At 46.6% G+C, this 17,015-nt stretch overlaps 1 protein-coding gene across 2 annotated transcripts in view; it reads right to left on the bottom strand.

The window, feature by feature from the left end:
• The window catches only part of wwox (WW domain containing oxidoreductase), a 137,376-nt gene that overhangs the window by 11,928 nt on the left and 108,433 nt on the right, over positions 1 to 17,015 (bottom strand). The window contains exon 9 of one of the 2 annotated variants that reach the window (XM_037105785.1): positions 5,331 to 5,372. The exons of the other annotated variant lie outside the window; for it this stretch is intronic. Coding sequence (XP_036961680.1) covers positions 5,346 to 5,372 — 27 coding nt within the window. The 3' untranslated portion in view covers positions 5,331 to 5,345. Of the gene's footprint in view, positions 1 to 5,330; positions 5,373 to 17,015 lie in introns of those variants that run through there. 2 annotated transcript variants of the gene reach the window in all.

Here is a 17,015-nt window from a genome sequence, read left to right as displayed (position 1 = left end):
TGTGTGTGTGTGTGTGTGTGTGTGTGTGTGTGTGTGTGTTTGTGAGTGAATGTATGGGTGTGTGTGTGTGTGTGTTTCTGTGTGTGTGTCCACGCTGACCCCATCTCGGCACTCCTGACCGGTTGAATGCGGGCTGCATAAATTAGTGCTGATGCTCTGCGATGTAATTATGCTGCTGTCAGGACGGCCCCTCTACTCAAATTCATTTTAATAAAGTTGGTCTCCAAGGTTACCGACCGGGGGTCACCTTCGGTGTCAGCCCCTATGGATCGCGCCCACGGAACATTCGGAAAGTCTGCGGTCGGAGTACGGTAACACCTTAACACGACAGCCCGAAACCCCCCCCCCCACACACACACACACACACATCACAACACACACATACCTCCCACTGACTCACTCAGGATGGAGAGAGGCAGGTGGCATAAAGAAGAAGGGAGGAAACACGAGTGGTAGAAACGAGGAGAGGGAGGTGGATCAAAACTGCTAAAATGGGAATAGAAAACGTGAGGGGAAGGAGGGAGGGGGGAGGGCAAAGAGAGAGAGAGGTGGGAGCATGAAGGAAGGAATAAAAATGAGAGGAAAAGTGTTATAAAAGAGAGAGGGGGTACAAGGGTAGAGGGACAAGGAGAGGGCGAGGGAGTGTCTCTCTTGGGCAGATGGCGGGGTGTATTCTCATTTGTCCTGCTACAGTGTGTGTGTGTGCTAACACTAACCTCCAGGGCAGAGCTGCAGCACAGAACACGCTCTCAATTAGCCAAAAACACAGACCTGCGCACACAGCTGGGAGCTCCGTCTCCACACAGCAAATAGTTAAACACACAGGGACAGTGGACACAGCGAGAGGTCCGATATATATATCAAAAGGAAGATACGCTGGTAATTATTTCCAACATTTTACTGGATGCTTGAGCTTTATGACAGTAGAGGCTGTGTACTTTCAGGAGTATCAGTCTTGCTTAACGTTATTAAGACAGATCGGCGATTTCGCAAAAATGTTTGCATAAAAAAATCTAAATGGAAAAACCCTGGGAATCTGGCATATCTCATTTCTTCTAAGCAGACAGGTTCCAAAGAGAAATGATGGTGTAAAATGTCTCTGCTGGATGTTCTTGATTAAATGACACATTTAAATTGATGAATATCCGGCCACTTAATCTGTATGCATAGATTCCTCCTATCTAGTTAGATAATGATCTTTTTTCCCTTCATCTTTTAGGTTTTTGTTTTCTTAAACTTCTCTTAAACATCTATTTTTAATTGCCATTTGTATAATCAACTGAACTGAAAAGCTATTTAAACTGACACATGAATCTGTTATTTTTAATGTCATTTTATGCATGTAAAGTGAAGAAAATGCCATACAAATATTTCTCTCTGCCTTTAATATGAATCTTAAAGTCATATTATGATTTTGCAGCTTGTAACTGATCTATCATGCAGCCATTGACCATATAAGTGTAACCCTGATGCATTCTAATGTGTAAAAATTAATAACTATGTTATATATTATGTCGAGTAACATACTTACATAATCCTAAATATATCCAACAAACTTCAAACCCCGAGAAATTCAGAATTTTATTCAAGGTGATGGTGCGTCTCACTTGGTTGCCTGTTCCTATAACTTCTTCGAGAATCTGACCAAACATAACATGAGACTTTAATCCAGGCAGATTTTTGGTTGGAGTTAGGTCAGACAGTTTTTCATTGGTAATGATAGTTGTTTAACAAAAAGGATTAATTTCCAACGTTCCTACGCTGCTTCACGACATCTTAAAAATACGTTTCGTGAGAACATTTTGCAGAAATTATATTTTGTGCATTTAAATCCTGATCTGCCTCTCTGGCTGGACTGGACCGCTGCTTGTATTTGAAAGTTGTAAACTGTGAATATTGAAATCTCAGAGTGCGGCTGAGCAGATTCACACAAACACTCCTTCCTGCACTCTTTCTGGTCTGCTATCTTTCAGTACGTGAGAGTGTTTAGCCCAGCCGTGTGGGGCCGGGGTGACTTTGACTGCCTGTGTAATAGTTACAGCCCCACGCTTTGTTAGCTGCAGGTAATTTATGGTTGAACCGGCCTGATAGTCTGATACGATCGACTGCCCCGACTGTCTTTACCAGCCGGCCCCAAAGACACAGAGGAAGACTCTATCTGAGGGGGGAAGAAAGAGACACAGAGCAAGAGATAAAGATAGCAGGCTGCAGGGAGATTTAAACTGTTGCTACAGGAGGGAGGAATCCAGGGTTTCAACTATGAGACACAGAGAAATAATAAAGCAAAAGTGAGCGTGACAAAAGAGTTGCAGGGAATGAGTAATGCAGGTGAGAGGCAGTGAGAGAAATTAAAGAGTTGCAGAGCAGTTAAGTTCTCAGCATCTCTCTGGAGGTGAGCTGAGAAGTAGATTGCATTAAAGAGTGACAGTCCATTCATCTGAACCATACCAAGACGGAACATTTAGTTAATTGAATGATTAATAAATTCAGCTCAGTCACACTATTTCACTCGGTGTTGGCTTTGGATAAAAATGTCTGCCAAATGGGAGACGTCATATATCACTTCTTGGAAACCCTTTGGGTAAGACTAGCATCGAGCGTTGATATAACTTGAACTAGTCCAGCTGTGTGTACAAAGTAGGCCTGTTGGTTTTTTTCCAAAAATCAAGTTCGGACAAATTTGAACTTTCCTCGTCCGAAATTTAGTGTAGAAAAATGCCCTGACTTGGTTGCATTTCTTTTAACCAATCATAATTGTTCTGGGCAGCAAATAAGCCCAGGATCCAGCACAATGTGCCTGCAAGGGATTAGTGTCGGTGGTTACTTGCTTTGGTGAAACGTTTGCATGCTGGGAGGTGAGTCCCGGCATTAAAATGGCTAAATCCCTGCAAAAGAAAAAGTCACAAACACTCACTTATTTCATTAGTATCGTTTGTGACCAGGGTGTTGGATTCTAGCTGTAAGGTTGTTGTTGCTGTTCCCCAAGCAGATAGCCCGAGAGGAAAAAGAACGCTGGATGATGAAGTCCACTGATGGCAGGCATTAAACAATGGGTCACCAACCTTTTTGACAGCTACCTCAAGGAGAGAGCAATTAGGAGGGTAACTTGTCATGCAAGGGCAGACTGTCCACTCATTAACTGATTGTGGATTGAGCTGTCCCCTTGGACAGATACAAAAAAAATAAGTATAAAGTCTAAAAAGAGTCCCAAAATATACTTGGGCGGCTTATATGCTCACCGCGGGGTGACCAGGCACCCATAGGCACAGTGTTGTCCATTAGACATGCATTTTGTAACTGCAGGGTGGACAAATAGGCTCCACCACCCATCTGTTGTGGCCACTATGCTATGACAAGTTATGGACTATGTGGTATAAACAACTACATGTCTACAGTGTCTGAGGCTGAGTGTGTGTGTGTCTCTGAGTACTCTTACTGATAGGTCAACAGAGCACGCAATAGGTCAAGGTGATAGTGTCTTCTTAGTACGGCCTCTGCTGGATCACTGCTGTCTTGTAGACTCTACATTTTCATCTTAAAACAGGTCAATACAGTTCGAGTATAAACTTTTCCCCCCACATTCAAACGGATGTTCAGATTTTGAATGAAAAGTGACAGCCCTAACACACAGTATGTGCAGCAGCAGCAGCACAGAGATTTGTTTAACCTTGCGCCTGTCCGTCTTCCTCTCTGTTTCATCAGGAGAAGACTGTGTTTCGACATGTGAAGTTTTTTTTTTTTGTTGTTGCTGGCTCATCATGACCTCCGTCTGTGAGACACGAGTCCTTAAGCTCAAACTAAAGTGCAACTGGAGAGCCAACCAGCGCCTGTCTTCCTAATATGAACAGGCACACTCCCCACGCCCACTTTGCTACGCCTTCTGTCCCCTAATAAAGACGGGCACAGACCCTTGCTTTACGTACACCTCTTCCTTCACCCCCTCCCATAATCCAGTCAGGCAGGAACATCCTCACCCGTCTCTCCTTTCCCTCGTACCTCTTCCTCCCGGACTGGCTACTCTAATCCGGTCTGTCAGGCCAACCAGGTCCCTGACTGCTGTTCCCCTTTCATCTCCCACCTTCAAACAGAATGAGGACGCTTTCATAACACTCGGTGAGTGACAGGTCGGGGAGTCAGGTGGAGACAGGCCCGTGATATGGACAGGCACTTTGTCCTGTTTAAATACACTAATGGAGGATAAGAGGCCTGTCACTGGGACAGGTGGAGATGGGACGGGACAGAAGACACAGACACTCATCTTTACTTACGCACGATTTGTGAATGCAGAGACGGGGATGAGCAATGTATTACATCAGAAAGAAGAGGATGCTGTGGGGTGCAATCACCTCCGCTCTTTTTCACCTTTAAGAGACAGACTCTCGGTGCATAATGATGTGACTTAAAACCGAATTTTCAAGCTTTTATACCTTCAGAGAGCAAAAAAAAAAAAAAAAAAAGCTTCCAAGTTAGCCTCTGAACACCTGAGTGATGTTTGCAAACGCACAAGTCCAAGAACAGTGCGACTCTTATTCCTGGGTGGAACACTCCAATTTCAGAGGTACATTAACACACAAATCACAGGTGAAAACACACACACACAAACATACTCATCTGAATCACAGCTTACACACACACCCAGTAGGCAGCCTTTTGGATAGATGGCACCTGCATACAGGAGGAAGGGGCAACACAAATAGGATTCCAGAGTGGTGGGTGGTGGGTGGTGGGGGTGAGTCCATAAATAGGATTGTGTAGGAAGCAGGGCGAGCTAAATAGGATTGTAATGTACAGGAAAGGATGTATAAATAGGATATGAGAGTCCAAGCTGTGTTCTCACTAGTTCCACGTCCCTGTGGTATAGGAGTTCTTGCAGTGTGTGTGCATGCATGTGTGTGTGTTTGTGTGTATGTGTAAGTAAAGGCCATTAATGTGGAGGCTAATCTTGAGGCACCTGTCTCCTCAGGCAGAGTGTGACCTCCACTAGCCAGGTTCACCCATGTTTGTCCCCCTCCCCATCCCTCTCCCCAGCTCCCTCCCCTTCCCTCTCCTCAATCCTCACATCCCCTTTCTTTTCTTTTTTTCCCCATCACTTCTAACTTTGCTTTTCATATTTCATAAATGAGATCTGTGTTTCTCTCTCCCTTCATGACCTCTTCGAACAGGTAAACTGTCACTCTCGCTGGGCGTACAGCGCTCCCCCTCCAAGCGAGGTCGGCGGTCAAAGCTTTGCTTCCCTCTCCCTCTCTTCCTCTCTGTCTCTCTGCTTTTGGGGTCAGTGGGCTTTGGGAGCTGTCAGCTCAGTGCTGGTGTCTGCTGGCTGACGGACCAAGGTCAAGGGTCAGGGGTCAGGAGTTAGAGGGCAGCACGTGACCCTAAAAACAAACAGCATGGGGAGAGGGTCGCACCCAGCAAAGAGCCTGTCAGTGTCCACACGGGGGGGGAATGTAGAGTGAGCGTGCATACAGTACTTTGATCTCTCATATTTACATGCTGATGCCCTTTCTCTTCTGCATACACTCGCACCTGACCTCAACCTACCACGATACGATGTGATGCGATGTGTGAGATGTGTCATGTTAGCATGGCATGCATCTATTAGACTGTTTACGGTTCCTTGTCAGAGCCACTCCTCTCCTCCACTCATGATTACATTACAAACCCGTTTACACAGCCAAGGTCACAACGGCTCTGAAAACACCATCTTCTCCATAAGCCAAGGCAACAATGCATACGAAACTGACAAAGACACAGGCAGTTAGTCACACGCACTGAGCAATACATACCCCTAATACAGTCATATCATCATATTTTAAGCGCCAAGGTAACGGCGTGCGTTTGTGTGCGGGGGCCCAGGAGAGCACGCTGCCTCCTCAGACAGGTAATGGATGGTCGGCCTGAAAGAGACTGAGGGGAATTAAGATAAACACGCTCTGATAAAACTAACCTGCCGGGGCCGCACCGCTGTCTGTTTACCACGAATTAAAACATATCACATATGCTGCATGCACACACAAGCACGCAAGTATGTTCACGCAAACACTGATACCTGCATAGGTGCACACACACACACACACACACACACACACACACACACACACACACACACACACACACACACACAGTTTACACTTAGGATTTTATGATGGATTTATATACAAAGGCATGCTTAAACAGTGGAATAAATGTTTGGACAGTGGTGGCTCTTTGAGTAATTGATCTATGAATCACGCACAAGAGATCTTGTAAATTATGAAGACAAATAAACTCTCCATATATCAGGCCGCTATTATAAAATGTTAAGCAGATTTAAACAGATAGAAATGTATCTGCTTAGACAAGGACATTTATTTTTTTTCCAGATGTGTCCCGCATACAGATTAAACAGACTAACACGGCCACAATCTTATTCTGGGTCCAGAGCCAACTCTGGGTCAGGGGAAGAATGAAACTGGTGCCGAAATTATTCTGGAGTAATTGCAGGTGAAAGAGCCTTCATCGAACAAAATTAATGTTATGTAAAGTTACTGTCTACTGTCGGTTAGAGGAGCATAACTTCTTGCAGCCTCTTAAAAAGCATCAGATAGATCCATGAAACAGTATTTCAGACAACTAAATATTCATTCAGCACTGTTGTAAATGATTTTATCTTCCAGCAATGTAACTCACAATGCAAGAGGAGAGTTGTGGCCAAAAGTTGGCATAGCCACACACTCCCCAGCGCAAACATACTTCATACGTAAGTTTATGCACCACTGATCTAAGTACATAATGAAGTGTGACATATCAAGCAAAGGCGCTAATGGGGTGTGAAGTCATTAGTGAACTCTCTCCCTCACACCCACGCAGACACTCTTGTGTGTGCATAACAACACACCTATTCTGTCGGTCTCTACTTGGAGGCAGTGATTGTGATAAGCCCTGCATAAGCGATCCTGACTCCAGGGTGATATCAGTGAACTATGTTTTACACAATAGTCTCTCTGAAATAGATTCCCACAGCAGGAAAGTATCATACATGAGCTGTGTGAGCGCAGGCTTGATCATGTGCATGAGTTGCGGTGAATGTGTGGGAAATGACAGTCAACGCAGTTACTTCACAGGTGCTCGTGCACCTGACAATCCCCGACTTCTAACAAATGCACGTGTGTGTTAAAATGACATAACTGACAAAATGTTGTTTGACATACCCCACATTTACAGCTGGCACAGGAATGAGAGGGAACGAGAGTGAGAGAGCGGAGGAGAGAGAAGGGAGGAGGAGAGGGTAAGGGAGAGAGACTCTAAAAGCTTGTCAGTCCCTCTTAATTATTCTAATTGCTGAGCTCAAGCTTCATGCCAAGGCTTAGGCATTCCCCTGGCACAACAACACAAGCCCCCCTCTCTCACACACACACACACACACACACACACACACACACGATTCCGCCACTGCATTGCCTTGAAAACTCTCCTCGCTCCTCGTCTCGTCCTCTCCCCTCATCTCCATACAGAACTCCCCCATCTTCCTCTTTTCCTCAGCTCCCCCTATCAGCATCCCTCCACCCTCGGAGCACCCTCTTATTCCTCCACTCCTCCTCCTCTCCTCCCATCACAACAGACCCTTCTGCTTCCTCTCCCCAGCCACTCCTCTCCTCCACCCCTCCGTTCCTCCGAACTGGATTAAAAGTACTTTTCATTACCCGTGCGGGAGATATGGCACTTAAAAATCACCCCATTATCATTTTTCACCCAGCAAACAGCACACACTCTCACAGAGACATAATTACCACACCCTGTCATACCAGGGAGATGGAGGCTGCTGATTTCCAGCCAGGCCGTGTGTGTCACTCTGTGTGTGTGTAAGTGTGTGTGTGTGTGTGTGTGTGTGTGTGTGTGTGTATAAGAAACTGCTGCCTGTCCGCCTGCCTGCCTGCTTCTCTTATTGATATTAAAAGCGCTGCATAAACGAGTGTTTAAAATGGCTGTCAGAGGGGGAGAGAGAGAGGATCCACTCCAATCACAAACTGCAGCACACATCACTGGATCTCTTTCCCGGCTTGGCACATGGTAATGGCCTGGAATAACAGAATACTGCCGGATGATTCCCACATTCCAAGTTGTGCGAGGCTGCAGTGGAGGCAGCTGAAATGGGAGGGGATGAGTGATAGAGCTCGCTTTAACCAGTCAACACTTAACACATAATGAATTGGGAGTCGTATGATGAATTGGATTTATGGCGACGCTTGTTCTTAATGGCTCAAGTGCTTCAAATTGTGAGGCTGCGGAGGGAAGGGGGGACCCAACTCATTCACACTAATATTCATTTAGGAAGCCGGTCCTCATCTAACAGTTAGACCAGTTCTGCAGGGGCCGTGCCTTCACTCACAGCATTCACAAGGGGGTGTTAAGTATATACGTGTTTAAAACACTCCCCGCACCCCTAAGACATTCATCACGGTGACAACGCTGCGTGGCGGCCCCCCAATATCACTCCACAGGGGCTTTCCGTTGGCCTGTCAGAGGAATGGGTGTCTATAATTATGCCTGTAGATAAAGCAGGGACAAACGTGGGTCCTGCATGATTAACTGGGTTGCTGTTTGATCACATTTGACTAATTTGTGGCATAAATCTTCAGGCAGGCGCCCCTGCTAGAGACCATTAGCCCTGACACTGACACCCCTGACACACACACACACACACACACACACACACACACACACACACACACACACACACACACACACACACACACACATTCACTCACAGTCACACACACAAGCTCAATACTCATACCTTTAAGAGGAACTGCATAAAGGAGGGGTGAGCTGTTGGCCTTTTAGCGCCGCTGCGTTGGTGGTGAGAAAATGTGAAAACAAAATACATACGCTCGCTAACGGTTTCCGGTAACATCAATTCCAAAACTCTATCTGTATGAGGTCATGGGTGGGGGAACGGGGGTGTAGGTGGGGCAGCTGGTACACCTAAGCACTACAGACAGAGAAATGCAGGTGTACTGGATTATAATATTAAGCAAACATGAGCTCTGAGGTCTAATTATGACACAGGGGAGGTTAGAGAGCGAGAGAGAGAGAGAGACAGAGAGAGAGAGAGAGAGATTCAGTGCTGCCTGGTGGAGCGGATGCTGAAGCCAGCAGAACCAGCCTGGTCATTTGTAAACAGGTAACGATGCAGGCCAGGTGTATGAGCATATGTACCAATGAGCAGGGGAGGAAACGGGGGAGAGGGAGGGAGTCAGAGGAGAGAGGGAAGACAGGGGGAAGAGAGTGGGAGGAGTAGAGGGAGGATCTAATTAGGGTGAATTTACAGTGCCCTGTGCCAAACAGCTAAAATGGCCAACTGGGCACAGAGATTTATTACTGGGTTAAATTAGGTTGTCTGGTGAGGGTTGGTGGGGCCACCTGCAGCTGTCAATTGTCACAGAGATTATTATAACTGCAGGGACAGACAAGAGTGACGTGATGCTACAGCGACACAAACACACAACAAGTGCATTGTTACATATGCAGGCTCGTGAAGAGAAACCGATATTCTTTTGTGTTTAGGACAATATCAATTGAGTCAAGTGAGCGATTAAGAATGATGCTTGAACCCATTTAGCATGAATCAATGAACCTCTGGACAGAAGGTTTCCAGCGCAAGGAGCCTTTGCCTCCATTTGCATCAGTATCCTTGATCAAATCTGCAAGGTAAACAGGTTTAAAACCTGATGGGGGATATTAAACTTGCAGATTGAGCCCGGCTCCCCCCCTCTTGTCTGGAGCTCGAGGCTGGGGTTTTGGGCCTCTGCATTTGACTCTGGCTACTGAGAGCAAGGACGTGGCACAGCGAGCCAGCCCTGAGCAGCCATACTTTCATGGTCGGTTTCCATTTAAATATCTGACTGACAGGGAACATGGCGCCATTAAGGCGTCCCGAGGGCCCGGCACGAGAGGAGGAAATGGGCAGATAAAACCCCCCAAGGGAGAGGAGGGGGGTGAGAGAAGGGCCACGCTGCCTGAAGTCTTTAACAGTGGGACCGGCTCTTAAAAAACTGTATAGGCACCACTTCATCCATTCAGCCGTCCGTCCCTCCACACCCAAAACAACCTTGTCTCTCTGGAACAAAAGCAGGATTTATCTAGCATGACTTACAGCCCCAGCCTGACTTTCTTCCGCTGTTGGCAGTATGAGGTCATATAGCATGTGTGAGTGCACATGAGTAAGTGTGTGTGTGTTCACATAAAATAGTAAAAGATTCCTCCGAGCCCCGACTGAACCGTAACTCTCAAACATTTAATACACACAGGCGTATACCTAGGGGACACCAGAGCACGGCTAACCCGAAAGCAACAAGAGTAGTTGTTTTCAAGACCGGTCATCAGAACAGTGGGCCCCGACACCGTCTCTCACTTAGACTTGAATCCATCTTGTCTTGTCTCAGTCTCGGACTCAAGTGTTTTGTCAATGACACCAAACAATCACTGGTTCCAGCTTCCAAAAATGTGAAGATTTGCTGATTTTCTCAAAATCTTTATTATTGTAAATTGAATATTATTGAGTTTTTGACTGACAACAAAAGGAATGTCAATTTTTAAATCGCTACCTTTTTATGGACTAAATAACTGATTGCTCAATAGAAAAAAAAACAACAAAATGATGGTTTAATCAGCAGTTAGTTGTAGCTCAAATTTGGTGATCTCAGATGGGGAAAATGATTACTGCCGCAGGAGTGGATAAACTTGCATTTATTCTGGGGGTTTAGGGGAAACAAGCGGCTTTACATTTAACTCTAGTACATCTTCTCCACATCCTCATATGTGTACATGGTCTCAATCTTAGTATACTTCTTCTTTACTGTCCTGCCTAAACAGGCTTTAGGCAGGATAAACATAACAGTGTTAATATGTTACATATATGTGAAAAGACAAAGCAACACTGTCTTGGATGACACAGCATTGCTTTGCAGTAAAGTTGAGCCAAGTTAAACTTTTTTGCCGAGAACCCTGTCTTTTTCTTTCTGTTGCTTTTCTGTTGTTGTTGGAGCCGTCTTTATTGGCACCCTTGCTGCGCCAACGCTGCAGTCCTCTGAAATGACTGTGGGGGCTGCATTTTTTGGCCTGAATCTTAAAACATTAAAACTAAAACAGTCTTGTCGTGGTTGTTTTACATCTCAGTCTTTTCTTGTTCTAAACTGATTAAGTCTTGGCTACAACACTGGTGTTAACTATGCTGAGCTCCAGCATGTTGGGTCAAGAATCTAAACTGTGGATGCTGCCAGGCCTTGAGGTTAAGCGGCTGTCAGAAAGGGTGAACGGCTCTGACACACAAACGCAAATGAGCTACGCCAGCCAGCCAGAAGGCCGACCAGCCGGGCAGGACAGTGGCACCATGAAGACACTTAGCGAGACTGAGAGAGAAAGAGAGAGAGAGAAGTAGTATTGTCTGCCAGTGATATACTTTTACCTCTTCACTTCCCACTATTCAGCTTTCAGAGGCCACACGCTGCCCCTCCTTCCTCCCTCCGTGCCACCGTCCATACTGCCAGGCCCAATAAAGGTCAAATCTCTGCCTCCCTCTTAAGGAGCTCATTTGCATCCCGCCGGCAAACAGCCAGTCAGGGCTTGTTCAAAGGGCCTGCTAATCCAATCAGATTGCTCATCTGTGAGGCCTTATCGCCGCGGACACGGGCATCTGTGGGAACCACATCACAGGGCATCACAGGGCTGCTGGTTGTGATTGGTGGAGACAGAGAGTCAGAGAGAAGTATGCATCACAAGGCGTCAGCGCGGCTCCGAGTTAGCCAGTAGTGACAGTCAGAGAGCAGCCAAGGCTTAACCAACACTTCCCATGTTATGACGGCTGCCCGAGGAACGGCACGGATACATATTGGGTGTGAAATATGAATTAGACTGGGTGGATTTCATCTTTATCTACTGTTGAGCCAAGAGCGAGGGGATGCACGGTGTATGACGAATATAAATACCAAGACTTAAATGTGCCATATCATTTTCAGGCTCAGATTTATTATTTTTGTTGCATGTCTACTATTGTTTTTATGCCTTAATGTTAAAAAAAAACAATTTTCCATTCTGTCCATCACTGTTGCACATATATTCACCCTCTTTATGGGGCTCTGATTGGTCAGCTCTTACAGGCCAGAGCTGTCAATCATTGCTATGCTGCAGGGATGGCTGAGGGCTGTGGCCATGTAGTTGTGACATCACAAACTTACATACATTCTGGCGGCTTGTTTGAAGGTTTGTGAATACAACTGAACGTTTTGATGCTTTCACAGAATTTATATAGCACCTTATTATCAAAAGGACATGGGAGATATCACTAGAAGGGAACACAGCTAATAAACGGTTAAATTCGAAGTAAAGTTTGGGTGAAAGACAAGAAAAAACAAACACAAAACACAATGAAAACACACACAAAAGGCACTATATGAAACAAATGAATGGGTATAAGCACTGATGTATACAGTGTGTCCTTCAGCCCCACAGGGAGGCAGACAAACCTTGTGTAGGTTAATGTCTAACTTTCAGCACACATACATACACAGAGCCATACCACCAGTGCAACAGCAGCCACAGGAGTAAAAACACAGTTTGCTCATTCAGGTATATAAGCTACAGAGGTGATCCGGCTGTGCGAGTGACTTTGCGTCCAGGGACACGCCTGGACATAAAGGGACATGGGGGGACATAAAGGTACAAGGGGACTGGGAAACCAACTTGGCCGTCCTTGCAACACAATCCCACAGAGACCACGGTCCCATCCGTCTCTCCTTCTCCATTTCTGCTCCTGCTATTCTCCTCCTCCTCCACCAGCTCTCCTGTTCCTTCTTCCCATCCTCCCTCTCCATCTCATGCAATCTGCCCTCCGCCATCCCTCCTCCCTCCTCACTCCCCCCATCTCCCCGATTGTCTCGCCCTCGCACTTGCTCTCGACCCCGCCGGTGTCACTATTAGCAGCATCACACTGGGATCACACGGCTGCTGAGGTATGGAGGCCGAGTCAATGGAGCGTGGCACACAAAGACGTCCATATACCCCCATCGCCGCCGCTTCCTCCTGCTCCCTCCTCTCAATAATTCTCTCTCCCACCTTTTCCCATCCCTTCCTGATCATTAGCTTGGAATGCAGCCAGATTGGATTTAACTAGCCAGACTAACTGTATTTTTTTCAATATGTCCTGTGCTCTCCTCTGCAGCAGTCCAACACATCACTACACCGGCACAGAGAACTTCCTGAAACTCAGAGAGGACTCTTCATAACAGTTATTTGTGAATCGTGTAACAGAACCACAGTTTGTCGGCTGTGTGACCTGCTCTTTGTCCCAGCCTTGGCAGACTATTAGACCTGGAGCAAGGAGTCAGAGAGGTGAGACAGGCGCGAGGAGGAGGCAGAGGTGGATCCATAACCGCTCTCCAAGCAGAGCCCCGCTCGGAGAGAGGCAGCTATGGATTCAACCCATCCCTCTCTTTTCTTTTACTCTCTCCTTTTGCGTCCGAGTGTGTAAAGGCTGCATGTGTGCAGCATGTTAGCGAGAGGCATGTGTGTGTGCGCCTGCAGCCCGTGCATGTGATAAGCCTCTAGTAGTAGTGGTCCTGTGAGGGACCTAAGGCCCTGTTCTCCTGATTAGTCATTTATCAGGCCTGGCAGCCCAGACCCACCATAATCACTCTTCTCTTACCCCTCCTCCTTTTCCTCCGCTGATCCCCCTCTATCCCCCTAGATCTCCCCTCTATCCACCCCTACAACAATGCTCTCCATCCCCCAACACCAAAGTCTATATGGCGGTGCGTGTACATGCCTATCCAACCTGCCTCCGTCCGAGCTGCACCCACTCCATCCACCTTGTCCTCTACTACTCACTCCTCTCTGCCTGAGCGTGTCTAGCCAGGAGCCCTCGTTTCCCCTCTCCTCTTTCCTAAATCCAATTTCTCTCCTTGTCTGACTGTGTTGTGCTTGAGCTAAAAAGCCAAAGCCGCAGCTAAAGACAACATTTCCAATTTGTCCGTTTGAATTTTTTTTTTTTTTTTATGAGCCGGAGCTGTTTGACGCTGAAGAAAGAGGAGAGGAGCTACAAGATGAGAGGAAGATGGGAGGGCAAGTGTCTTCTGGAGCGGCAGGAGGACCTCCCTATCAACCGGCGCCACACTCCCTCGTCCTGACATGTCAACAGACAGGGATTAGGGTACCAGACGCATTGAGGAGGCCAAAATGAGTTAATGCAGTTAACCAGCTGCTTCTTCTCAACCTGTCTTCCTCCGGTTGGGAGAAATTGGAAAAGCTGTCTCGCCAAGGAAAGGGAATGTAATCTGGACTATGCAGACCGGAGGATACGGGCACATGAAAGGGCTGTCCCTCCTGCTTCCCATGCCTCTTTTCTCTTTCCTTCACCCTTCCTTACCATCGTTCCTAGTCTCTCTTCCCCTATCTCTAAGAACGGGGAGGGAGAGGAAAAAAAATGAGCAAATACAGAGGAGGCTGGACCTAAGATGGGGTTAAAAGAGAAAAAAAATAACTGCTAATAAAAAAGGGGAAACTGGGGATAAAAGGGGTGGATAGATATGGGGAAGGAGAACAAAGCAAGTGTGTGTATGTGTGTGTTATTACAGTGCGTGACAGCTGTTTGAACCCCCGGGGAGATAACAGCTGGGACTCCACCACAAACACACACACACACCTAAACATATCCCTCACTTCATTTCTCCTTAACCATCTCCATATCCCTCCATCCCCGGCCTCATCTTTTCCTCCTGCTCCTCTTTCCATTCATTTAATTTGGATTCCCCCGCTCGAACTCCTCCTCTGGTTCTCTCTCGCGCTCCAAACATTTTTCCTATTTTGTTTTTCTTCTGGTATCTATTTGTCTCTTCTCTTCTAAAGAAAAAAAAATCCCCGTCCTCTTTGTCTCGAACCGATAACGGATACTGAAAAAGCCAGTGAAATGCAAACTTCTGACATCATTTCTTCTTAAACATTTTGTTGACGGTTTTCTCCTCTAACGCTGCTCAGCTCAGAGTGAAAAATTACTCCGATCTCTTTTATAAATCTCCATGTAAACAAAGCCGGTGACGGGGGCGATGGAGTTTAAAAGGAGGGTGCCGCACTACAAATTCAAAGCGGGCCTTTAACCACACCTCTCCCCCGCTGACTGTGTCTCTTTATAGAGCAGTATGTGTAATAGGGGCTCTCTTATAAAACACAGCGCCGTGTCACACACACATTACTCAGCCCACCGCCCCTTTAAATGATCCAAAGATGTACGAGGCCATCTGTGGGCCGCAATTAAATACCAACCCCTTTAATTCAGCTGCATGCTACATTACCGCCCCCTTCGTCCAAAGCCCTGTGGACCGGTTACAGGACTGGGTGAAGTCACACAGCAGGGTACAGTAGAGGTGGTTGCACTGTGAAAAATGTCAGTATCAGGATTTTGTTAAGTCATATTTTTGTCGCAAAATCATGAAGGCAATGATTGACTGATAATATTTGATCCTGACATCAGAGAGTTGGAGGCAGAAGTTCAATCCAGCCAGGCTTGAACCACAAAATCACTGCTGCTGCTGTTTCCAACACGCATGAATCATTTCTTTCCCTCCCTGCTCCTTCAAAATCCCTCGCTCCGCCTTTTTCTCCAACCTTTCACTAGCAATCAGCGAAAGAGGTTTATGAAATTAGTCTGCTGTTGGACACGTGCTCCGACTTTCTCTTATTTCACTTCACTCCCATCTGATTGCCTTTCATTGTCAGGCTCATAAAAGTCTATCTCTCCGCTCCTTCCTGTATCTCCTCTAGCTTCTTAGAGAATCTGAAAAAGACCATTCCCCAATTATCTGTCTGTCTCTCCTTCATTTTTCCCCTCCTTTTCTTCCTCCGTCACAATACATTCCTCGGCTAAACTGTCTCGTCCCACATTGCCATTCCCCGTCCATTGACTGCACCGGCCTTGTCTCTGAGCGCTAATTGTCTCATTCTGAGGACTTAAGGATGCTAGATGGGCGCTAGATGTGTTAAAGAGACAGACTGTGAAACCAGTGTGTGACTGGCAAATTACATCCTTGGCCTTTCTATGGTTGGCAAAGACACTTAATAAGCTCTCAATGTGTTCAACAGCTAGGTGAATAGTTCACTGGCTCCACTGTTGAATCTGAATAGCTCTGAAGATGCTGCACAGTGTGTGTGTGTGTGTGTGTGTGTGTGTGCATGTGTGTGAGATGAGCATGGTGCTGTTTGTATTCTCAGTGCAGTCGACCCGGCGTTCTTCCCAGTGACAGGATCGGGGCAGATCAGCGTTCGCTTACAGAACAACTCACCTGAGGAAAAACTCTCCTCTCAGCACGTCGCCCTTTTCTCTGTCTGCCTTTCTTCTCCTTCGCTCTCCCTCTGCCTCTCTCCCTCGCTCTGACTCCTCTGTCTCTGACCCAGACAGAGAAGATCCCCCTGAGCTACTGTACTCTGCTCCTCCTCTCCCCTTTTCTTTTTCGGTTTTCGTTCTCTAACCCTATCTGTCTCTTTTTATATCATGCTCTCTGTAAAGATACCCTGTGGGAGGGCAGTATCCAGCAAACACCGCCGCACACACCGACTCCACATGCTCGCGCTGACATTGACGTGCATGCGTGTGCATCACCTGCAACACTACCATTCCACTGTAGTTTTCACCGAGGCCAGTGACGGGAATAAAAGATTCTCCAGCTCAGCCCCCCCCCCCCACACACACACACACACACACTTGTGCACAAACACCAACACACACAGACAAGAAACCTACCAAATGCTCTATTTTCTGCCGCTGTGTGGTGATTTATGAAAGGTGTTTCTCACAGCAGGCAGATAGTCCTGTTTGGAATGCTTCATTTCATAAATCTATTCTCCATTCTCATTTCTCTGCATCCCCTCCTTCGCCTCCTCGCTCTTATTTCCTCTTTTCTCCCCTGTGCAGGACTCCCTCAGCCTCTGTTGACACATACACATTATACTGTATGTGTGTGCATGTGCGTGTCAGTATGTGTGTGTGTGAG

This window comes from Acanthopagrus latus, chromosome 8, assembly GCF_904848185.1.
Source record: "Acanthopagrus latus isolate v.2019 chromosome 8, fAcaLat1.1, whole genome shotgun sequence".
NCBI classification, from domain to species: domain Eukaryota; kingdom Metazoa; phylum Chordata; class Actinopteri; order Spariformes; family Sparidae; genus Acanthopagrus; species Acanthopagrus latus.
The sequence above is the reverse complement of the archived record's forward strand: the minus strand, read 5'-3'. Positions and strand labels throughout refer to the sequence as shown.